General features: G+C 43.3%; 1 protein-coding gene across 1 annotated transcript in view; it reads right to left on the bottom strand.

The window, feature by feature from the left end:
- TMEM184C (transmembrane protein 184C) overlaps positions 1-25,266 on the bottom strand; it is a 28,549-nt gene extending 3,283 nt beyond the window's left edge. The window contains exons 1-8 of the mRNA XM_045019492.1: positions 24,944-25,266; positions 14,758-14,888; positions 14,623-14,659; positions 11,209-11,414; positions 5,358-5,432; positions 2,840-2,933; positions 1,867-1,979; positions 961-1,060 (exon numbers count right to left, since the gene is read on the bottom strand). Coding sequence (XP_044875427.1) covers positions 961-1,060; positions 1,867-1,979; positions 2,840-2,933; positions 5,358-5,432; positions 11,209-11,414; positions 14,623-14,659; positions 14,758-14,888; positions 24,944-25,060 — 873 coding nt within the window. The 5' untranslated portion in view covers positions 25,061-25,266. The remainder of the gene's footprint in view (positions 1-960; positions 1,061-1,866; positions 1,980-2,839; positions 2,934-5,357; positions 5,433-11,208; positions 11,415-14,622; positions 14,660-14,757; positions 14,889-24,943) is intronic.
- Positions 25,267-25,762: the final 496 nt, after the last annotated feature.

Raw genomic sequence — 25,762 nt, 5'->3', positions numbered from 1 at the left:
TCCTAGTCCTTGCACAGCTGCCTGTTTCAGGTGGTATGGGGATCCACATATCCCCATTTTGTGAAGGATATTTTTAGTAAAAGTCACAGACAGGTCATGGCTTCTGTGAATTTCTCTTTTTTGCTCATGACCTACGTTCCTTGTAAGCTGCATGGCTGCGCCACAGCCTATTTAGTGCCATGCAGGCGCTCAGGGAACCCGCCCGAGGACCTGCCGCAGCCGTGGGAAAGGCGCCTCTTCCCCGGCCCCAACCTAGTCCAGCCCTGAAACCTGCCGGGGTGACCCGGCCCGGCCCTGTCACAGGGCGCCCCTTCCCAAATCCAGCCATGGCCTGGAGCGCTTATCCTGCAGACCCAGCCCCCGAGCTGCTGCAGCAAGGAGAGGCATCTCTCCCCCCCAAGCCTAGGTGCTGCTGCGGGGGGAGAGAGCTGGGGGGAATCCTCTCTCCCTCCTGTAGCCCCGGACAAACTCCTCATCCCCAGCCCCACCCCAGAGCCCGCACCCCGACCCTCTGGCCCAGCCCTGAGCCCCTCATCCCTGGTCTCACCCCAGAGCCTGCACCCCCAGCTGGAGCCCTAACACCCCTGTACCGCAGTCCTGAGCTCCCTCCCATACTCCAAATTCCTCGGCCCCACCCCCACCACATGAATTTTGTTATGTGCACCGATATGGAATGACACATCACCTCCATATTGGTGCACATAACAAAATTCATTCTGCACGTGGGTGGGAAAAATTAGAGGGAACACTGCCCGTGAGTTGTCTGTGACTTTTACTAAAAATATCCGTGACAAAATCTTAGCCTTACTCAAAAACTATCCGATATGCAGCAGAAATCTGGTCTCTCTCATTGGAAACATGAGTTTCTATGAACACACAATCCTGTTTATAACTTTCATTTGGAAATACTCTCTTTACCCCTCTACCAGTTCCCTGTAAACAACAGCTGTGTGTACTTACCTGTAGGCCTGTGGCCACAGCTTCCACACTTTGCCATTCCCAGGTGCGTTTTTCGGAAATAACACCAATTTTCACCAGCAGTGCAATAAGTACAGCTTGCCTATAAAGATTATTTATATTATAGTAGCACCTAAAGGACCCATTATACTAGACAGTGTAAAAACACATTTCAAAATAGTCCCTGTCCTAAGCTGCTTACAATCTAAACAGATGAGACAAAGAACAGAGGAAATAGGCACAAAGTAGTACATTTTCACATGGGATCACACAAAAGAACAGTGGAAGAGTCTGGACAAAAACCCCAAGCTTCCCAGAGTCCCAGGGTCAGTGCCTCTACACTAGAACACTGCCTCTCATAACAGAAATAGAGCAAGTTATTTGTTAACCTTATGTGACCAAGCACTCAGACTGATCTGCTGACTAGCATACAGACTTGTGTGTAGGCTTTGAATACAAAATTCTAGTATTGTACGTGAATAAAATGTAACAAATCCTAGTCTCCCACAATACAAAGTTTGCCTAGATACTTTATATTTATTTTAAATAAGCTTGCTAGTTAAGTCTTTACACTAATTTAAAAGATAACTGAATTCCAACAATGGTAGATTTTTGTGCTTTAAACATAAGAACGACCATACTGGGTCAGACCAATGGTTCATCTAGCCCAGTATCTGGTCTTCCAACACTGGTCAGTGCCAGTTGCTTTGAAGGGAATGAACAGAACGGGGGAGTTGAATGATGCATCCCCTGTTGTCCAGTCCTAGTTTCTGGCAATCAGAGGTTTAGGGGCACCTAGAGCATAAGGTTGCATCCCTGACCGTCTTGGCTGATGTCAATGACCTGAACATTTTCAGTTCTACTGCAATAAACTCTGGAACAAGCAATACTGATTAAACATTTACTTACCAGAAGGAAACAAAAACTACCATCTTCACACAAAGAAACTTGCCAACAGGCTGGATTGGGTTCAGCTCTTCACGCAGTACTTTATAAAAAAGCACAAGGCAATACATCGCAAACTAGAGGAAAAGAAAAATTCTTACCTTTTTACAGTTTTTAAATCATTATGTTTATTTTGTGAGCAGTTATTTTAAAGCAACTGTTTTATTAGATAATATATATTACTGTACAATGCAAAAAAAAGCTAAATAGATTAGAGTTTTTCTTTTGGATATTTAAGAACTTCTACTTTGCTTATCATTTTAAAGACTACACTTTTTAAAATTTGTTTAAGAAATATGTCACATTGACAGTCCTAAAGAGTAAAGTCTTCCATCCACAGAATAAGATAAAGCACTGGAAGCTGCCATGCAAACCTCACTGTGTTTCATCACCGGTACAAATCTAACATGGATAGACCATCTCTACTGATATGTGGATAAAATGCCACACCCATTCAGATGTTGGACTCTGCTGAGCGCCAACAAGGCTGTCAGTGCCAAATGTGTCATTTTTTTATGATGTTCACCAAAAACTGGAATGAGTTCAAATTATTTAACTTAAACTGTAAGGAGAAAACAGTTGCACATGACTTGCAGTGACTACAGACAGACTGGACTTCAATCAGTGATCTAGAGGTGAGAGGCTATATATTACCTTACTAAAACACTAAGCCTTTTAGTTCTCTCTTTACCTAACCACAAAGGCAAATTTTGTATATTTTCTACAGAAGTGTCTAACAATGAAGAAATCAAATACCAGAGAATGACATTTTTTCCTTCTATTATGCATGTAGAGGAGATTTAGTAGATACGGTTTTGAGAAGATTTTAATAATTACTATTAGTATCTTGAAACAAAACAAGTTTCAGGTGATACTGACAATATTTTAAAATCGTAATTTGAACAAAACACCAAAAAGAGACATTCTTGGTACTCACCAGTTGTGACATATTGTTAAGGATAACCAAGTAAGTCCAAGCATTTTTGAAGCTAAAGTTTCCTTCATCATATACACCAACCAACTCACAGATTCTGGAAGAAAGTTTGGTATTAACCATTGTACAAGAGAGCCTCTTTTCTAAAAGTGCTGCTAAACTGGTATCCCATTGATCAGCTGTCAGAATGTAAAACCTACGCTCACTAATACCAGTGCTGAGAGCCTGTACAAGAATGGAAGAAATTACAACTTCCAAAAATTTACATAACACAGCAAAGTGTATGGTAGTACTTCTACAATGGAAAAGGAACTGTGCCTTCAGATCTGGGGAAAAAAAAACCACTCATTCAAGTGAGCAACAGGAGTTTAAGCCAGCAATTTTTTTTTGCAGAATTTGTTTCCATTTAAAGAAATTAAACTTCTAACCATTATGGTTGTGAAGGTAACCTTTCAAATATGAACCAACTTTAAACTGAAGAAGAATAATTTGACGCTGCTCATATTTTTGGCAAGCATAAGAAGAGCTATATTGGTAAAACAATTATTGAAAAGACTGAGGCTTCCCAAGCTCCCTTACCAAGATCCAAGGATAACAGCTAAAAGAAAATCTCAACATTCTCCTTTTTCCTAGCAGCAGCAAATTGGTGGAGTTAGGCTTTTCACCTGGCCACTATCTCAACTATATATTTCCTCAGGTCTACAGTAAATTCTTTTGAGCCCTATTACAGGAGGCTTGAACTGAAATACATGTTTACTGCCTGCAATGGATTGAACAGTATAGAAAGAGTTCCCATTTGTTACCATGTGAAACTGACATTGACACATATTAACTATCCACATACATACAGTAACTCCTCACTTAACATTGTAGTTATGTTCCTGAAAAATGCGACTTTATGCGAAACAATGATAAGTGAATCCAATTTTCCCATAAGAATAATGTAAATGGGGGGGGGGGGGTTAGGTTCCAGGGAAATGTTTTTCGCCAGACAAAAGACATATACATATAGAGTATAAGTTTTAAACAGTTTAATATTGTACACAGCAATGAATGATTGTGAAGCTTGGTGGTGCAGTAAGAGGGTGGAATATTTCCCAGGGAATGCCTTGCTGCTAAATGATGAACTAGCACTCGGCTGAGCTCTCAAGGGTTAATATGCTGCTCACACTCTACAAGGCAGCATGGACTGAGGCAGGAGGGAGGAAACACAACAGATGCAGGGCAGTAGCTGCAAACCCTTCCCTGCAAAAGCTTAACATGCTGATGAGCCCATCCTATCCGGCTGGAGCACACCACTCTCTCCTCCTGACAGCACATGCACAGCTGCAGACTTTCCAAAGTGCTGGGGAGTTCATGCATGAGTCAGAGAGAGATGTGTATTGCCCCTTTAAGTACGCTGATGCCACTTCACATACATTGCCCTTTTAAGCAGGTCAGCCAGTTCAGACAGGAAGCAAGTTTCCAGCTAGCTCCCTCCTTTCTGTCCCTGTGCCCTGTCCCCATCCTCTGCTTTGTGGAGAGGGGATATGGTACAGAGCAGGGGGGCAGGAGCAGGGGGACATCCTGATATCAGCAATCCTCTCCCCCCAGCAAGTAGGACGCTCTCGGGAGCAGCTCCAAGGCAGAGGGCAGGGCCGGAGCATCCCAGCAGTGCAATACGGGGAGGGCCACCTAAATTGCTGGGCAGCTGCCAAACCACATACCTTACAGGGAATTTAGGGGAGCTGATGTGGGGGTGTGTGCGCCAGCCCCCCTGCTTCTAATCTCCACAAGGAGGGGCTGCTCTTCCAGAGAATCCTGCAAGCAGTGGACAAAGCAGGCAGCTGCCTAAGGACGCTATAAGGGAGCATTGTGCAACTTTAAAAAATCTTGTTCCCTAAAAGATCAGCAACGTAACAACGAAACAACATTAACCGGGACAACATTAAGAGAGGAGTTACTGTACAGCTGGTTTAAATAATGCTACAATTCACAAAGGACACAAATATTTGGAAATTACGCAACACTAATAGCAATTACAGTAACTTCAAAGTTAACTCAGTTTTTACAGGTGACATCATTCTTTTATCACTAAGTTTAGGATTTTAAATTATTTCAGATTTCCAGGAGGGCACACAGTCAAATGCTTGCATGCATAGTCGTTGAAGGTGGGTTAAACTAACATGTAATCTGATTGAGAAATACTCATTTGTCAAAAAAGAAAGAAGAAGCCTACCCATCCTCTAAGACTTTTCAATTTAGCATTTTTATAGGGGATTTTATATTTTTCTTTTCTGCATCAGAAGTTAAATACTCATTATCTCAGCTCAGGAAATGGTGAGCAGGGGGTCACAAAAAAGTCACAGGTTGATATAGTTAAGTCAGTTTCAGCTCCACTTACAACAGAGCAAAACAAAAAAGTTATGCTTTTAGAGTCCATCAGTTCAAATATAAAAACCAACTATGTAAAGAGTCTTTTCCAGTGTAGCTCAAAGATTATATCCTAAAGACAACATAAATTCTTTATGAGCATACTTACAGAGCAATAATGGTGGTAAGTGGTCTGACAACAGTGTACTGCAGCACGCCTAGTTTACATCTAAATAATAAAACTCTGCAAGGAAACACAGAATTCATCACTTAACATAAGAAAAATCAACTCATGAAAAATTCCTGTCCTTAGTGTTTTCACTAAATTAAAACTTTACTTCAAGCTAATCTACTTCCAGAATGTTTCAGTAATTAGCTCAAATATCATACAACCATTATGCAACAATTCACAGAACCATGGAAATGTAGGGCTGGAAAGGGCATCGAGAAATCATCCAGTCCAGCCCCCTGCACGCTGACAGGCCCAAGTAAACCATCCCTGACAGGTGTTTGTCCAACCTGTTTTTAAAAAACTTCCAATAATGGGGATTCCACAAGATTCCTTGGAAGCCTACACCAGAGCTTAACTAGTTTTTCCTAATATCTAACCTATATTTCTCTTCCTCCACACTAAACCCATCACTTCTTGTCAGACCTTCAATGGACATTGAGAACAATTGATCATTATCTTCTTTATAACAGCCCTTAACATATTTCAAAATTTATCAGGCACCTCTCCCTGCCCCCAGTCTTCTTTTCTCAAAACTAACCATATTCAGCTTTTTAACCCTCTCCTTATAGGTCAGGTTTTCTAAACCTTTTATCATTTTTGTTGCTCTCCTCTGGACTCAATTTGTCCACATCTTTCCTGAAGCATGGTGCTCAGATCTCGACAGAGTACTTCAGCTGAGCCCTCACTAGTGCCCAGTCGAGTGGGACAATTACCTCCTATATCTTTTAAACAGCACTCCTCTCAATACACCCCAGAATAATATTAGTCTTTTTCAATGATTTGTTAATCATTCAGTTTGTGATCCACTATAACCCATATATCCTTTTGAGCAGTACTAGCCCATAGCCAATTATTTTCTCTTTTGAGGTTGTGCATTTGAATTTTTCCTTCTGAAGTGAAGTACTTTGCACTTATCTTTACTGAATTTCATCTTGTTGATTTCAGACCAATTTTCCAATTTGTCAAAGTCATTTTGAATTCTAGTCCTCCAAAGGGCTTGGTGTCATCTACAAATTTTATAAACTTACTCTCTAGTCCACTATCCCATCATTAATGAAAATATTGACTAGTACCAGACCCAGGACTGACCGCTGTGGAATCCCACTAAATGCCTGCCCCCAGTTTGACGGCAAACCATTGATAGCTACTCTTTAAGTATGGTCTTTGAACCAGCTGTACACTCACCTTAAAAGTAATTTCATCTAGACCACATTCCATAGTTTGCTTATGAGAATATCATGTAGGACTGCATTAAAAGCCTTACTAAAAATGAAGATATAATATATCTACTACTTTCCCCCCATCCACTAGGCCAGTAATCCTCTTAAAGAAGGAAATTAGGTTGCTTTGGCATGATTTGTTCTTGACAAATCCATGCTGGCTACTTGCTATAACACTATTATCTTCTAAGTGCCTACAAAGTGATTAATAATTTGTTCCAGTATCTTTCCAGATATCGTAGTTAGACTGACTCATCTACGATTCCATAGATGAAGATAGGTACTATGTTTTCCTTTCTCTAGTCTTTTGGGATCTCACTCATCCTCAAGTAACTCTCGAAGATAATTGCTACAGGTTCTGAGATCGCTTCAGCTATTTCCTTAAAATACCATCAGATGAATGTCATCAGGCCCAGCCGACTTGAATACATTCTAACTTATCTAAATATTCTTTAACCTGTTCTTTCTCTATTTTGACTCATATTCCTTCCCCTTTGTCATTAAAATTAATTGTGTTGAGTCGTCACCAATTAACCTTTTTAATGAAGACTGAAGCAAGAGGCATTAAAGACCTTAGCTGTCTTAATGCCATCAGTTATTAGCTCTCCATCCCTGCTAAGCACAGGACGAATACTTTCCTTTGTGTTTCTCTTACTCCTAATGAATTTAAAGAACTTCTTTTATTGCCTTTTATGTCCCTTGCTTTTTGTGTTTTAGCCTGATTTTGTTCTGACATGCTTGTGCTATACTTTTGTACTCCTCTTTAGCAATCTGTCCAGGTTTCCATTTCTTTTAGGATTCCTTTTTGATTTTTCAGATCCTAATGGAGCCATATTAGCCTCTTACTAGTATTCCTACCTTTCCTTCACATCGGGATAGTTTGCAATTTTGCCTTTAATACACCTCTACCTCGATATAACGCTGTCCTCGGGAGCCAAAAAAAAATAATCTTACTGCGTTATAGGTGAAACCGCGTTATATTGAACTTGCTTTGATCCACCAGAGTGTGCAGCCCCCCCCCCCCCCGGGGCACTGCTTTACTGCGTTATATCCAAATTTGTGTTATACCAGGTTGCGTTATATCGGGGTAGAGGTGTACTGTCTCCTTTTGGAACTGCCAAGTCTGCTGAACAACTTTTCGCTTAGATTTTTTCCCCAAGGGATCTTATCTCTGAGTTTGTTAAAGTCTGCTTTTTTAAGTCCATTATCTTTATTCTGCAGCTCTCACACCTTCATTTTCATGAGCACTTTCATCCAAATTGTGTCCCACCTTCAGATTTGCTACCATTTCTTCCCTATTGTGTCAGAATCAAGTCTAAAATGGCTGTCCCCCTAGTTTCCTCCACCACTTTCTGGAACAAAAAATTGTCCCCAATACATTCCAAAAACTTATTAGAAATTTTGCATTTTGCCCTATTATATTTTCAATGGATGTCTGGGTAGTTAGAGTCCCCCATTACTATCGGGGCCTAATGTTTTGGATATTTCTGTTATTTGTTCTAGAAATGCCTCATCCACCTCCTCTTCCTGATTTGGTGATCTATAGTAAACCTGTACCATGATGTCATCCTATTTTTTAACCCCTTTTATCTTTACCCAGAGACACTCAACTGGTCTACCTCCCACCTCCCTCTGGATCTCAGAACAAATGTACATATCTGTAACCTCCAAGGAGATTACCTAGATTCCTGGGGCTCTGTCTGCTGGCAGCTCAGAGGCACATTGTCCCTGGTAGGGAGGGGGAGCCAAGGCAGACTCAGAGTCTGCCCGGCAACCAATAGGTAGCTCAGGAAAGGGAAGAAGCCATTTTTGAGTCAGCCGGGAGCCAGCCAGGGCAAGGGCAGGACTGGCTGTGTGGGGAGCTGGTGAGTCCCAGACCTGCATGCAGGGTTCCCCCTGAGAGCTGGCTTCTAGGAACCTGATAGCAAGATCCCTAAGCTGGGTTTTTCCTTCTCCATTGATGATTCCCAGTTTGTAGAGTTTTGAAGGAAATTTCCCCAGCCAGGTGATAAGGCCGGTCAGCTCTGCTCTGTCTGCTAGTCCAGGGCTGCTGCGTGCTGTGTGTGTGTCTTGATGCTGGGCTAGGAGACTACAGTTTGGATTTTAGTACAGTTGTGTAATCTGCACCTTGAGCCCTGCACCCCTTTGTGATGAGGGGAAATCCTGGGATGGAAGCAGCCTGATTCCTGCCTGAAGAGGATCCCTGCCAGCAGAGATCAGCCCCTCTGCAGTAACTGAGGAGTTCAGAGTCATCTCTGAACCTGAGGATCATTCATGGAGTTTGTGAGTGCACTATCTTTTAGTCAGTCAGTCAGGGAATTTGTTTGGGGGACCCCCTACTTCCTGAACTGTGTCTTCAAGCCAGGGAGTAAGGGTTTGGGGATTTTATAACTAGCTGCATATTAAACCTGTGGAGGGACTTACACCTCCTCGTACCTGAGAGTCCTTTGGGCTGTACTGAACCCAGCCAGCCACACTGCTAAACCACCACAGAGAAGAATTTTGTGGTCATAGATCATCAAGGGGCCCAACAAAGTACATGTACCAATGGGACACTAATCTTATATTTGCTACATCAGGTCACGTGACTGGGGAGTCACGGGTATTATCAGCATGGGCACCGGTGACCCTAAAAATAGTGTTTTACCCTGTTATGTTACATTTGTCACCTGTTTAATATAATTATTGTGTTGAATATATTGTATGTTGATGTTATTTCTTGGAAGTCTCCAACTATCTGGCAAGTAAGTGGGGATTACCCTGTGGTTAGAATTTTCCTCCCAAACTGCCCTGGTGACCCTGCCAGGAAAGAGTGATGGGGGTGGAGGCACCACCAAATAAATTCATAGGAAAAAATAAAGAAGACACAACCTACTAAGTGGGTGGCAGGATCCAGAAGAACCCAAACCTATCCATCAACACCTGTAAGCAGATTGGCATTAAAGAAGGTAAGCGGGTAGAGAGGGGGTGCTACATATCCTTGATGTATAATCCAACACCTCCTCTCATTTTACCCTGCCTGTCTTTTTTGAAAAAGCTATACCTCTCTACACCAATATTCCAGTCATGAGTTTTATCCCACCTAGGGCAGGTCTACACTAAGGGCGGGGGGCAAACTAGGGTACGCAAGTTCAGCTACGTGAATAGCGTAGCTGAACTCGAAGTACCCTAGTTCGAACTACTTACCCGTCCAGACGCCGCGGGATCGAAGTCCGCAGCTCCAAGGTCGACTCCACCACCGCCGTTTGCAGTGGTGGAGTACTGGAGTCGACCGGAGCGCGCGGGGAGTTCGAACTATCGCGTCTAGATTAGATGCGATAGTTCGAACTCCGAGAAGTCGAACTCACCGCGTCGACCTGGCAGGTAAGTGTAGACTAGCCCCAAGTCTCTGTGATGCCATCATACATTACACAATGGCAGTAGCTCTCAATCTTTCCAGACTACTGTATCCCTTTCAGGAGTCTGATTTGTCTTGTGTACCCCAAGATTCACCTCACTTAAAAACTTGTAACATCAGACATAAAAATACAAAAGTGTCACAGCACACTATTACTGAAAAATTGCTTACTTTCTCATTTTTACTATATAATTATAAAATAACTCAATTGGAATATAAATACTTTACTTACATTTCATGTACAGTAAACAAATCATTGTCTATGAAATTTTGGTTTGTACTGACTTCTCTAGTGCTTTCTATGTAGCTTGTTGTAAAACTAGGCAGATATCTAGATGTGTTGATGTACCCCATGGAAGACTTCTGATTCTCCCAAGGGGTACACATACCCCTGGCTGAGAACCACTGAACTATGGAATATAGACTGGCAGATTGTTTTATTTCACCCTACAGAACATTGACATATAGAAAGACATAGTCAATGCTTCCTTTCCTTCAGCCACAAAAAACCTATTACACAGCACAACAGAGTTCTACTTCAGATGTGTTATAGGATACAGTCACTAACAATGTCAAAACGTTTGCTTAGTCATAAAACAAAGTCATTCTGAAAAACTCCTGATATTCCAGCTTATCAAAATATCAAACAGGAGCCAGAGGGCACATTATTCATCAGACGAAGCAACTAGAAACATCAGTTAGTGGGCCAAATCCTGCTCATCTTACTCACATGAGTTGTTGAAGTGAAGTCAGTGGAGCTACACTGCATGAGTAAGTCTACAGGAACAAGATTGGGCCCCTGCGCTAGGGTACTGACTGCTGGAAAACAGTGTGCCCCAAAAAGAGGCAAATTCAAGAGAAGCACCTGTTCTCCATGATGAATGTTGCTTTCATACCTATTTTTGGAAAATAAGGACGTCTCTTTCAGTATCATATAAGTTAATTAGTTATCATCTAATTCTGTAATATTTACAGCTACTTGAAAAGATTTTCCACAGCCAGCTCAGAAGTGGTAAACCAAACCCTCTGTACTGTGCGCACACTGTAAATTGACTTAGCTAGGTAGCATCAACTATAGTACTAAACATGAGCAACAGTATCTTCTGTATCAAAGTACACAGTATTAACCATTCAAGATATTATTAATATAAAGATACTATAATGTACTTACTCTCCCATAGCCCATGATGGACAACAACAAAGGGGAGGTAGATGTCTCTGCTGATCTTTGGCTTCTATGATTAATACCAGATTTGGATACCGGTTGGTTAAATAATTTGAAAGGAATACCATAAAATTGTAGATGACGTATGCTTCATAACATTCTCTACAGGTATCCACATATATTGCAATGTTGGGATATTTCAAAGCTATCCACTATAAGAAAACATGGAGACATTAAAAAGTTGCATTCAAGTAAAACAAATGAATCCAAGTATAGACAGAATACTTTTCATATAAATTACTTTTATGGACAGTATCCCTGGCATACCCACAGACACTACCATATGTTATGCATTGGTATAGAAGGCTGCAGAAAAGTATATAAGCAACAGTATGTCAAAGTAATTGAAAACTGTGTATTATATGAGGGAGGGAGTTAAAGTTGCACTTTTTCATTCCATAAACTGGCACTATTTGGCTAGACAATACCTTACTGTTGTTGTCTAACACCTCAGTCAGAGCTTAGAATTTCCTGTCTAGTGGACACCTGGTCAGAGAGCCCCACAATATTGATTTATTCTCCCACGGGCTTTGTGAGAAATAGCATTATTGCTATTTTACATATGGGAAACTGAGGCACAGATTAAATAGCTTGCCTAAGGTCACACAGGGGAAGAGTTAGAACATTGAACTGAACCCAGATCTGAGTCCCAGTCCAGCGATTTAATCACAAAAGCATCCTTCTTTTTCAAAAGAGCTAAAGTAGATTATGAAGTGCAGAGAATTAAGGCCAACCAGTAAGAGTCTGAAACAGAACTTGTGACATCCCAACTCCCATTCTTTTTCTCATTGCCCAACAGTAAGCAGTAGCAGACTCCCTTTTGCCAGGCATGACATTCCCCCAAACATTTGGAAAGGAGTCCCAACAGTACTAGAGGACTTCAAAGCCATATGTATGCATGCTAGTACAGCCTACCTTCACTGTTTTAGGAAGTGCTATAGACCAGTACCATTTTTTAGTATATGAACGAAGTTCAGTTTTCAGAGGTTGATAGCTCTGTCAAAAAACAATTTTCCCTAATATATCCAAGCACTTTGCAGTGATGGTTATTTCCATGAAAATTTCAACCCTGTTTAAGGGTTGGAACTCTTAAAATAAGTTGCAAGTTTTTAATGTGAAAAGTATGTTTCAAACAGAGACCCCATAACTCCACAATAAAGACTTTTGTTTAATGTAAATAAGAAAACTTACTTTCAAATAGACTCCAAGACAAAGTTTCAGAAATTGATAAGCAACCAAAGACAGAGGATTAGACTAGAAATTATGCAACTGTATCTTAAAAGGAGCCATACTTATGTACTTATTTGGGGTTTATTCCCAATTTTGCTACCCACTTGGCTGCCAGCCTCTGTGCTTCGGTTAGACCATCCATAACATGGGTATAAGTTTTAAAATATGCTAGTCACATTTTGAAAGATACCCACTACCTTTTACACAGCTGAGACATATTTGTAGCAGATAAGTCATGTAACAGCATGAGCTATAACAACAGTATTGGTTTAAATAACTAACAACTTCAATTAGCTTCTGCCTTCCTGCTCTTTGCAGATATAAGCCATCTGAAATATTCATGTTTGGGCTGAAGTTTTCTAAACTTGGTCTCTACCCAAAGGCACATTTTTTGTAGAAGTTTGAGCAAAATCCCCTTCAGTTAAAGAGGGGGAAGAGACATACAGTAATTTCTCATTCAAAAAACCCCAAGTCTAAATTTGTTGTGTACCAAAAACACTGAAGAAACTTGACAAAAACACAATTCTTCAGTGAGTACATCATATTTGTGATTTTTTGCAAAGCAAAAATCTACAGTAATTATCCTCTACCACAGGGGTCGGCAACCTTTCAGCAGTACTGTGCCAAGTCTTCATTTAGTCACTCTGATTTAAGGTTTCGCGTGCCAGTAATACATTTTAATGTTTTAGAAGGTCTCTTTCTATAAGTCTATAATATATAACTAAACTATTGTTGTATGTAAAGTAAATAAGTTTTTTAAAATGTTTAAGAAGCTTCATTTAAAATTAAATTAAAATGCAGAGCCCCCCGGACCAGTGGCCAGGACCCAGGCAGTGAGAGTGCCACTGAAAATCAGCTCGTGTGCCGCCTTCGGCACCCGTGCCATAGGTTGCCTACCCCTGTTCTACCACCTCCTTCTCATGCTATTTCTCTTCACAGAATGTCTCTGCTAACCTCTATCGCTGTTCCCTCCTCCTTGGCCAGCTAGCTCCTTTGCTTGGTCACTCCACATTCCTCTCTTGAACAGAGATTAAGAAATGGAAGAATTAAGTCCTTTGACTGTAACACAATGTACTACCAGGACAGATCTAGAATAGCTATTGTGATCCTGTAGTATCTGAAAGGGATTTGGAATGTTGCTTGGCTCTGCTAACAGAAACGGTGTATTGTGCAATATACTTATGGGGAACCAAAGGAGTGCATTCATGAAGATAGCCTCTGTTAGCAGAGGCTGACACGTGGGGTTTCACTGTGTCCAATACCATGGTCGGATGGCTTAGGATCCTTTGGTACTGATGGTTTTGTTTTCACTCCCGGAATGGAGAACAGTACTTTCAGTGGGATCTTAGGCTGCTCTTTTTATTCTCCAAGGGGAAAGGAGCCAATGAAAGCCTTATAGTATTCACAGATTCTGAGAACCTGGAACCACGTTAGGCTGCTAGAGCCTTCTAGACCAGCAAGATTTGGGGACTGATTTCGCACTCCTTGTGAGCTCTTGGAGTGAAGGTGCTGTAGATTGCATGCTGCAAAAGATACTATTTTTCCTCCAAGCATGCCAGACACCTCATATGGGTGTCCAGATTGGGGAATACAACAGGACAAGAAGCACCCCTCTTGAATCAGGCCTTCTCTCTCCTTTGGATCTGTGAACTCATATCAAGGTTCAGGAACTAATAAAGCTTAAAAGAAATATCTTTATAAATAAAAAACAAAAATAATATAGAAAATTATGAATCCTGACTTATTAATAAATAGAACTAAGGCACAGAATCTCTGACGAAGCTAGAGAGGTTCCTGGTCCGTCTGGTACTGCAGTTGAAAGGAACCGAGGAGGACAGAGCTCCACTCCCCTTTTACAATCTTGCCCTCAGAAAGTTCAGGAACAGTGAGGGGAAGGCTAGGAAGATGCATGAGAGTGCTCCAGCAGTCACTGCTAGGTTCCACCAGCAGGGCTGCATTGCTGGCACACCAATGTGCAGAGGCCATTTGAAGAACTATCAGGTTTATAGCAATGATTTCACATTAGCATTGTTTCTGTGAAGTGTTACACTGGTTTCCATTTCCCCCAGAGCAAGCAAAATACAATAGTTCAATGAATTCCAAACTAGAAACTGGAAAGAATACACTTACGCTGTCTAAACTGTAAATCGGCACCATCCATAGAATCCTGTATTGATGACAAAAGAACATCTGAGATTATTGCAAGTATTTTCATCACCAGGAATGAAATTTAATATTAGCAGCAAAGAATATGTAAAGTGTTACCTTATTATTGGTTTCTGTAATTCAGGTTGAGTATAATGAACTAAGTGTTGCAATATATCCCAGAGAGAAACTGGTATAGTCATCAGTAGAAAAATTCCAGCAATAAACCATGCCTTGGTATGAATCCCAACCTTAGAAGGGAGGGAAGGAAGAACAGCACAAATACAAAAAATGTAATGTTAATTTACTGTACCTGTATCACTACCATTTTAATCAGTTTTTGAAGTATGGGTTTTTAAAATGGGAGTAGCCTCTTAAATGATACAATAGGATTATGCACTGATCATATAAAATAAAGCATAAGAGCAGGAATTCAGCAAACATCCGTAAGAGTGAAACTGCTGTGTTTAAGTGTTTAAAAGTGTTGAGCATCAGGAAATAAGAATTACCAAAATAAAATCAAAGCATCAATATTGATACATGGGAGAAACAAAACGAAAGATAGAAATATTGATTATTGTTCAGTTATGAGACTAATTCAGGGAGTGATCCCACATTAAGTTCCCTTTGATTCTTCTTCTCATACAGAAGGGGATGCCAACCAACGAAAAGAAACGTAACCTTATAATAAATTAAAGTTAAAATTAATAATGGAAGGAAATTAAAATGAATATGGGAAATATGATTGCAACTAATAGAGAAAGTAGATGTATTACACAATGTAAAAGGTAAATTAATGATACGATATGTTGATTATATACAAATATTAAAAATAAATTCTAAAACTATCAAAAATAAAAATCAGCATAAAATTAATTAAAATCAGAGGAAACAATACCACAAAGCAAGTGTATGTTCAACAAGGAACTACAACTAAATAATATTATTCTATTTAATATATGACAATGTCACTTTAAGGAATCAGTTAAAAGGGCACAGTACTCAACTGAGGTAGACAACACTCCAAATCTTTAATGTAATTTGACAGCCATAATGAATGAGTATAGTATAAGAACATAAGAATGGCCATACTGGGTCAGACCAAAGGTCCATCCAGCCCAGTATCCTGTCTACCGACAGTGACCGATGCCAGGTGTCCCAGGGGGAGTGAACCTAAGAGGTAATGATCACGTGATCTCTCTCCTGCCATCCATCTCCACCCTCTGACAAACAGGCTAGGGACACCATTCCTTACCCATCCTGGCTAATAGCCATTAATGGACTTAACTAGATAAATTCATGGAGGTTCTCTTTTAAATCCTGTTATAGTCCTAGCCCTCACAACCTTCTCAGGCAAGGAGTTCCACAGGTTGACTGTGCGCTGTGTGAAGAACTTCCTTTTAAACCTGCTGCTCATTAATTTCATTTGGTGGCCCCTAGTTCTTACATTATGGGAACAAGTAAATAACTTTTCGTTATTCACTTTCTCTACTCCACTCATGATTTTATATACCTCTATCATATCCCCCCCCTTAGTCTCCTCTTTTCCAAGCTGAAAAGTCCTAGCCTCTTTAATCTCTCCTCATATGGGACTCATTCTAAACCCCTAATCATTTTAGTTGCCTTTCTCTGAACCTTTTCTAATGCCAGTATATCTTTTTTGAGATGAGGAGACCACATCTGTATGCTGGATTCAAGATATGGGTGTACCATGGATTTATATATGGGCAATAAGATATTCTCTGTTTTATTCTCTATCCCTTTTTTTAAATGATTCCTAACATCATGTTTGCTTTTTTGACCGCCTCTGCACACTGCATGGACATCTTCAGAGAACTATCCACGATAACTCCAAGATCTCTTTCCTGATTAATTGAAGCTAAATTAGCCTCCCCTCATATTGTATGTATACTTGGGGTTATTTTTACCAATGTGCATTATTTTACATTTATCCACATTAAATTTAATTTGCCTTTTGTTGCCCAATCACTTAGTTTTGTGAGATCTTTTTGAAGTTTTTCACAGTCTGCTTTGGTCTTAACTATCTTGAGCAGTTTAGTATCATATGCAAACTTTGCCACCTCACTGTTTACCCCTTTCTCCAGATCATTTATGAATAAGTTGAATAGGATTGGTCCTAGGACTGACCCTTGGGGAACACCACTAGTTACCTGTGGGAATGTATTGCTAACTTGGCAGATGGGAGTGTGGGAAGCTAAGGCATGTAGGCTTCAAGGACGGGCTAATTAGGCTGTGAGCTGTGTAGTGAGATGCTGGCCTTGGGCTGGTTCTCATCTGCCAGTAGGCAGTAAACAGGATAATAAATCAGAAAGTTGTACAGGATGACAATTACCCTATGAAGTTATAGCTGTGCCTGTGTGTATTTTATTAACCAATTAGCAATTGCTTGATTGCCTGCCATAATTGTATATAAGAGCATGCTGGAGAGAAATAAATGACTTTGCTACCAATCACATTGATTGTTGGGCTCTGTCAGAAGCTTTTATTGCACATTATGAACCGACAGGGGGAAAAGATTTCCCCTGCTGCACTAACTCACTTATTAAGGAAAGAGGGGGAGCTGGAGAGGCTCCTCCTAACCGCCCTTCGGGCACAGGACGAGGAGGTGCTCCGCTGGAAGCAAGCCCTGGACGGGAAGATATTGGAGTGCACGGTGCAGGCAGAGGCTCGTGCCGTGGTCCCGGAGGTCGTTTGGACCTACAAGCAAGTAAGTTGTTTTGGCAGGAGCCTGGAGAAGGCGTCCTACGCTGGCTGGTCTGAGCCTGGGACAATGCCGAGAAAACCGTTATGCTTCTCCGGTATAAGCTGCAACAGCTGGGTGTTCTGACACAGGATGTACAGATTAAAAGAAGCCAAGCAGGGAAGGAAAAAGAACAGAATGAGTTAACCGAAGAAATCTTTCTGGCCCCAGTCAAGGACACACAGCTCACAGCTAAGACTTGGTGGACAGCCAAGACAAAGGGGGGCCTGACTGGGCCCAAAAAGCTGTGAGAGCTGAAAAACCCTACCAGGCACTAATGGAATGTGTTAGCTGTCTCTTTTCACAGGTATGGAAGAGCTGCCCAAAGACCCTAGCAGCCCTGCCACTTTTTGGAACCAGAAGACTGACTGCTTGGACCCATGATTTTTACTGCAAAAAGACCCCTTCACATTAGGAGAATTTTCCTACTGATGATTGGCCTATTTTTTTTTTTTTAGCCTCATTGTGCTTCTAAACAGCAGGAAAAAAGGACAAGGTGATGTGCTGGTTAACCTCTCCCTTGTCCCTTGGCAGCCCCCATTGTGTTATTGGATTTTTTTTTTGAAAGAAGCAAAACCACTATAGGATGATGTCCTGATAATTTCCCCCGTAGAAGCTGAACCACGACGGTGGTGGAAAAGAAGAAAAAACACTCACGTCACTGACATTGCCAAAGTCCAGAAATTCCTGACTCAAAGGACATTGAGAACTGACCCTGGTGAAGAAACAAAGAATTGTACACTGGCAGGAAGAAATTTGGGACTCCTGCTGAGAAATGTGATATTAATTGGATTTTGGGGTTTATTTTACAGGCTGCGCCCTGTGTTCTGGAGAAAAAAAAAAATTTTTTTTTTAGCATGTATTGCCCTCCCTAATTGGATTGTAAATGATATTGCCCTTATTTAGTTTTTTATTGTTGGAGCTCCGCCAACCCAAGTACAGGCTGGAGTTGGTGAGTTACATGTCATTTCCGCCATTAGTTTTAGGATTTAAAAGCTACTGGCAAAGATGGTGTGGGCTATTACTGAGGCTGGGAAAGTATTGCGGTGGGAGCTAGTACGTTTAATATCCTGAATAACCAGCTGATGGCCATTCAGAGTGATTTTAAGCACCAGGATGGCCCACTGCCCTTACAGATACATTAGGAGTACCATCTGATTTGGGGCTGTAGAGACATACCTGGACACTGTCTGGTTGGAAGTGTGAATATTTGCAGTGCTCCTCCCCAGCATGTGGACCGGTTAGGTTGGGGGGTGAGGGCTCTCACATACCGAATCCTGCCGGGTTCATTGGGAGGATGAATGTGGAATTAATTACCCCAGCTTCCTAGAGCTTGATAGCTTTTTGTTTTTAAAGTTTGAGAAAACTCAGCCAAAAGGTTTGTTGAGTATTCTCAAAGGGGGGAGTTGTAGGTTACTAGGCATAAATTTAGGTAATTTGGAAGAATGGCTTTGAATTTATGTGACCCTAAGTACTTTTATGTAAAGTGCTTTTGTTAGCCTTATTAGATCTTTGTAAATTTTGTGTTATGTGCTGATTATTGGCAGTTGTAAGACTGCTTGATATTAGATGTAGCCTATATTAAAATAGATAGGCTGAAAGCAGATGTTGTAATTAAAGTTATATGCATGAGAATGTAGCCCCCATGGTGGGAAAGTACAGATAACTGTTCACAGAATACCAGAAGGGTGGGGGCTAGTTAAGAAGCACACCCTTCTAGCTAAATTGATAGTATAATAAGTTAGTGTCCATGTAAGCAACGGTTTAGCAAGAGGAAAGAAGGATCGGGCCCAGGCGGGCAGGCAACAGACAAAAGCTTGGAAAGCTGGTTGGAAACTTTTGAGGGTGTAGTGGAAAGAAAAGGTAATTAAGCACAAGCTTGGGAATTTCAAATATTCAGGAGGATATTTGGAATGGTGATTTAAGTTGAGAAAGGTGGTTGTTGGAGTACAAGCGAGTAATTTAAGGCAGAGTAATAAGTTAATTTGTAGTTACTGGAGGGAACAGCAGTTGAATTTTGTAAAGATGTTAAAGAGAAGTTTTTTGGTGTTTTTGAAATGTTTGTAAATAAATTTAGGCAAAGAAATTGGTTTGCAATTATTTGGCTATAAACAATTTTGTTGCATTAGCTGAAGAATGTATATAGTGCTATGTAATTGAAATTGTATTAGGCTTAAGGGCATATAAGTGGTGATGTTTTCCTTCAGTGTTTAAAAGCAGAAGTTAAAAGTAAAAAACTTTAAGCTGTTAATAGCTTTGAATCCAGAAGCAAGCCAGGACGCAACTGTATTACTGTAAATGATTTAACTGATGAAGTAATTCCCCTGTTTTGCCTGAAATTAATAAGGGTATTTGTGTATTTTAAGTAATGATTGACTGCCCAGTAGGGGTAGACCTGTTTTTGTTTTTTAGATAATTAAAGAAAATTAATGCCAGCTGCACAGTATTTAATATACCATGCATTTACTAATTAGAGTTAAAATTTATGTTTTGTGCTTTATGTTTTGTCTTGTGGTGTTTGTTTTCTGGCCAGAATTGTTGTTGTGTTGTTTTAGGGAAGATTTTTATGTGGTTTATGGTGTGTTTTCTCTAGGACCCCCCCCCCCCTCAGTGTCAGTTTGATCACCTGACATATGAGGGATGAATTGGTAATAGAAATTTGTCACAGTTTGGTGAGCTATAGAGTAGGGGGGAACCCTGCAGAATTTACACCATTTATTTGTTTTATTTTGTTTTATTTTTGGTGTTTTATGTTTTGTTTTGTTTGGTGTTGTTGGTGTTATATGTTAAGGATTGCATGGTTATAGGTAGGCCTTATAGAGTTTTAATTTTGGTTTGTGATAGATTGTAGTAATGTAATATTATGAGCTGGGAATGTTTTGCTAATGCCTTTCCCCTTTTTTTTGATTTTGAGAAAAGGGGGGAGATGTGGGAATGTATTGCTAACTTGGCAGATGGGAGTGTGGGAAGCTAAGGCATGTAGGCTTCAAGGACGGGCTAATTAGGCTGTGAGCTGTGTAGTGAGATGCTGGCCTTGGGCTGGTTCTCATCTGCCAGTAGGCAGTAAACAGGATAATAAATCAGAAAGTTGTACAGGATGACAATTACCCTATGAAGTTATAGCTGTGCCTGTGTGTATTTTATTAACCAATTAGCAATTGCTTGATTGCCTGCCATAATTGTATATAAGAGCATGCTGGAGAGAAATAAATGACTTTGCTACCAATCACATTGATTGTTGGGCTCTGTCCATGCCCGCATGAGAAGCACTGAGATGCAACAGTTACCCCTCTCCATTTTGAAAATTCCTACCCTTTGAGATCGAAGAGAACAACTTCAAATCAGGTGGTCACTGTAAGCACAATGCTAAATTTTTAGTGTACGTCTAATTATTGTTTCAATAATAGCAGCCCCAGGATGTATATATATTGAACAGAACAGCCTTAATACCATAAAGGTTGTGCAGGGTTAGTTAGCAGGTGTTGAAGGTTTGAAGTTACTGTCCAATGCAACTGGTATAAAGCTGAGGCTTAAGTCGAGCAAGGTGAGGTGTGTTTAAGAAGCTTGGTGGGATGAGACAATGAAGTCCCAGGGACTATATAGAGAGGAAGATAACATTTCTAAGAGAAGCTTTTACATGTGAACACAAAATGGTCAAATTTAAAATGCAAAAAGGAGTATAGAAATGCAACTTGCTCTCAGAGCTTGGGTAAAACAAGGACATTTTAGTTATAATCTAATAAGGAACACAGTTGTCTGACTAGTGAGAACTCACACTTTAGAATGAATTCTGATAGTTAGGAACACTTATAAACAGGATAAATAGAAAAGAAAGCATTTCATGATCTGGAAAACAAACATAAAGTTGAAATAAGGTAGAAATTATGAGAAGTTATTTTCTCTCACTCACACAGCATAAACAGCAGGCAGTGAAAGTGGAGGAAAAAAAACAAGATTACTTGTCTCTTACTCACTTAGGACTAGTCTACACTACAGTTAGGTCAACATAAGGCAGCTTATGTTGACCTAATCATGTCAGTGTCTGTATTACAGCCTTCCTCCCACCAATATAAGCACTGCACTGCACCAACATAACTCCATCTCCATGAGCGGCATAAGGCTTATGTCGGTGTAGTTAGGACACAGTGTCTATGTAGACTGCCTCCCTTTACACCAACTGTTGGGTCTCTTGTCAATTTCATGGCAGGAGCTGTGAAATTGTCAAGGAAGCTGGCAGCTAGAGCCCAGCTGAACCCTGCTCTGGACTGGGAGACAGAATGGACCCCACTCCCAGCTTGGAGTCAGGGGCAAGAAGCCCTTGTGGCTCCCCACTACCCCTGGCTCCTAGCTGGGAACAAGAAGCCCCAGCGGCTTTGGACCCTGCTCCCAGCTGGGAGCCAGGAGTCAAACAGCCATGTCAATTTCAAAAAGAGGGAACAGGGTAGAGGGGCCAAGAAGCCAATGCAGCTGGACCCACTCCCCAGGGGTGAGAGGCTCAAGGTGGCTTCCCTCAGCTCCAGCAGGGAACAAAGAGGGGAGAAGCCTTGGTCCTCCCAGCTCTGCTGGCAGCTCCCAGGTGGGAGTCAGGCTGCCTCCCCTTTGGCTTCAACAGAAATCAGTCTTTATTAAAGTGGATTTCTAGTTTAAATGAAGGATTATTTTTATTTTTTATATATATGTATATGTGTGTGTGTGTGTGTACACACACATACCACGTGAGCCTAATGCATACTAAATTAATGTCAGACAGGTTTCAAATTTGTTTTCTTTTATTTAAAAAGTCAACTTTTTAAATATTTATTTGATTAGACTATTAAACTAGTATAAAAAGCTTTGAATCTTGTTCAGCATGTTGCACTGACAGACTCCCATCCATGCTTGAGTGGCAAATGACATCACTTTTAAAGGGAAACAGGCAACTTAATCACTTACGTCTGAATGTTTAACTCACTATTGTTAAAATAACTAAGAATATTGATCCTGAAGGAAAACAGAGAAAAATATTTTCTTCCATTGTTTACTTTGTGCTTTTATCAGCACTTGAATAGTTAGTTTTCACAGTTTCCATTCAGTCATTCATTTGCTACTGTTTGTGTTATGTTTAGATCCACAAAAATTGGCATAGCTTCAAGAGAAGTATCAGAGGGGTAGCCGTGTTAGTCTGGATCTGTAAAAGCAGCAAAGAGTCCTGTGGCACCTTATAGACTAACAGACGTATTGGAGCATGAGCTTTCCAATACGTCTGTTAGTCTATAACAGGGGTCTCAAACATGCGGCCCGCGGGCCGCATGCGGCCCGCGGAGCTCTTCCCTGCGGCCCGCGGAGCTCCCCAGGGGAGCTCCGCAGGGGCCCCCAAGAGAAAAGCGGAGGCTCCCGCCTCCGCCCCTCTCCTGGAGCCTCGGCGCATAGAGCGCCGAGTCTCCGTCCGAGCGCCTGAGCCCCGCCCCGATCCGAGCCGCGTGGGGAGGGGGCGGGGCTGGGAGCTCTGGGCTGAGCGCTGCGCGCGGCGTGGCGCTCCCCGCCCCGCCCCCTCACCACGCGGCTCTGAGCGGGACCGCCGGAGACGCGCTCGGGTAAGGGGGGGGGAAGCGGGACCCGCCGGGCCCGGGCCCGGGGGAGGGAAGCGGGACCCGCCGGGCCCGGGCGAGGGAAGCAGGACCCGCCGGGGCCGGGCTGGGGGGGGGCGGGAAGGGAAGCGCTCAGGGCTGGGGCAGAGGATTAGGGTGCGGGGGGATGAGGGGTTCATGATGTGGGGGCGCTCAGGGCTGGGGCCGAGGATGCGGGTGGGGGGGGAGGCGGGCTCTGGCTGGGGCTGAGGATTAGGGTGCAGGGTCCTAGTGCCTGCCCTCCGCCAGTACTGGCAAGGCAGGCTTCCCTTACCCTGAGCCTCTCCAACCCCAAACCCTCAGCCCCAGCCAGAGCCCTCATTCCCCCGCACCCTAATCCTCAGCCCCAGCCCTGAGCACCCCCACATCATGAACCCCTCATCCCCCTGCACCCTAATCCTCAGCCCCAGCCAGAGCCCTCATCCCCCCACACCCTAATCCTCTGCCCCAGCCCTGAGCGCCCCCACATCATGAACCCCTCATCCCCCCGCACCCTAATCCTCTGCCCCAGCCCTGAGTGCCCCCACATCATGAACCCCTCATCCACAGCCCTCACCCCACACTCCAAACCTCTTCCCTAGCCCTGAGCCCCCTCGCATCATGAACCCCTCATCCACAGCCCTCACCCCACAGCCCAACCCTCTTCCCTAGCCCTGAGCCCCCTCGCATCATGAACCCCTCATCCACAGCCCTCACCCCACAGCCCAACCCTCTTCCCTAGCCCTGAGCCCCCTCGCATCATGAACTCCTCATCCACAGCCCTCACCCCACAGCCCAACCCTCTTCCCTAGCCCTGAGCCCCCTCCTGCATCATGTACCCCTCGCCCTCAGCCCCACAGCCCTCACCCCTGCACTCCCTCCTATCCCCAAACTCCGTCCCAAAGCCTGCACCCCCACCCCCTGCCGCAGCCTGGAGCCTGCATCGAGCACAGAGCCTGCATCCAACCCCCTCCCCCACCCAAACTCCCTCCCAGAGCCTTAGGCAGTAAATCTAAGTGCGTGTTTTGTCCTTTGAGTGAGGTGCATTACTGAGTGTATATATTTATTAAAACTGCGCGCGCTTAGGGGAGGAGGTGGAGAAGAGACAGGGCAGGGGCGGGGCCTCATGGAAGGGGTGGATTGGGGGTGGGGCCAGGGGCAGCAAGGGGGCGTGTCAGTGATGCGGCCCTCGGGCCAATGCACTAGTCCTCATGCGGCCCTCGGGGTCATTTGAGTTTGAGACCCCTGGTCTATAAGGTGCCACGGGACTATTTGCTCCTCAAGAGAGAAGGTAAAGTAACTTTAATTTTTTTTTTACTTAGCAGATTTTGAGTCAGCGTCCTTTCAATATGTTGATACTAGCACTAGGCAGAAAAATTTAAGACTTCTGAGAGAGCTGGACTTCATAGTTAATGGGCCTTACACTGAGAACTTTCAATTAACTTTTCTGATGTCACTTTCTTTTTATGACATCACTCAAACTATAAATCTGCAGACAGGGTTTAGAAATAAGATTTTGTATTTATGAAGGCAACACTAGGTTTAACTACAAAGAGTAAATAAGAGGAAATGAGCCTCAAGATGATTGTTTTGAGCATTAGATTCGTCGCTGGATCAAATGCAAGACTCAAATAGGAGAACTGTTGCCAAGGTGCACAGCGTGTGCCCCTGTGGACAGGAAAGCGATAGGATACTATACGCAGTTTTACTCATGGCAGTTGAAGGTGTGAACGTTAATTTTGTTTTCAGAGCCCAGCGCTCTGTGCTGATGCCAGCCTAGCAAACGGGGAAGCCCATCGCGTGTCTGCAAACCAGGCGAGCCCGCGCTAAGGCTGCAGCCTTGTTTGTTTATGTCGTGCCCGGAGCCATGCCGTGCTGCCGCCACTCTCGCCCGGCCAGGCCCCGCAGCGCGCACCCCGGCCCCTCGGTTCTCCGGGGGCAGGCAGCGGGGGCCGCTTACCTCCAGCTTCTGCAGCTCCCACACGCACAAGGGAACCGCCACCAGCAGCCCCACAACGTAGAGAACAACGACCAGCGGCCGGATCCACCTCCGCCAGTTGCCGCAGGTGCACGGCATGGTCCCGAGGGAGCGCGCGGCGCGGCGCCTCCCTGTCTCCACCGCCCACGGCCCCGGCGCGGCGGGCTCAGGTGCTGGGAGCCGGCCTGGAGCGCGCGAGCGGCGGGGACACCACCGGCCGGGACTCGCCGGGCGGCCGGCCCATCTCACCGCCCCCTGCGGGACGCGGCCCGCACCTGCCCCGCCCCCTCCTCACTCGGGGTCTCGGCTCCAAGCAACCCCTAGCACCACTTCCGCCCCGCCGCCTGACCACACTTCCGGCTCCTAGCTCAACCACGCGGCAGGCCAACGCTGATTGGCTGCCTGTGCCTCGTACATTTCGCAATCCGCCCTTCATGTTCTCTGATTGGGCAGCAAAGACGTCAGTCCATGAGGGGTGGGTGTGTGGGGGGGGTCGATTGACCCATGAATCAGTGATTTGTTTATACAGTACGTGCTTTGTCCCTCCCTCCACGCTGGTCTCTCGCACCCGCTTCCCCCCATCGCTCCAGAGCATTGGTCTGTCCTCGCCCCTCCTAGTCGCAGGCCTCCGAGTCTTGCTCTCGGCAGTTCCCTCCTCGCGCAGCAAAGATAGTTTGCCCAAGGTCACACGTCAAAGCAGAGGCAGAGTTCGGAACAAAATCCTGTTCTCTGGTACAGTCACTAGACAACAGCTTTTCTGTAGAACCTCAAGAGTTATGAACTAGAGTTACGAACTGACCG

Source organism: Mauremys mutica, chromosome 5 (genome assembly GCF_020497125.1).
Source record: "Mauremys mutica isolate MM-2020 ecotype Southern chromosome 5, ASM2049712v1, whole genome shotgun sequence".
Lineage (NCBI taxonomy): Eukaryota > Metazoa > Chordata > Testudines > Geoemydidae > Mauremys > Mauremys mutica.
This window is presented reverse-complemented; position numbering and strand designations above follow the sequence as displayed.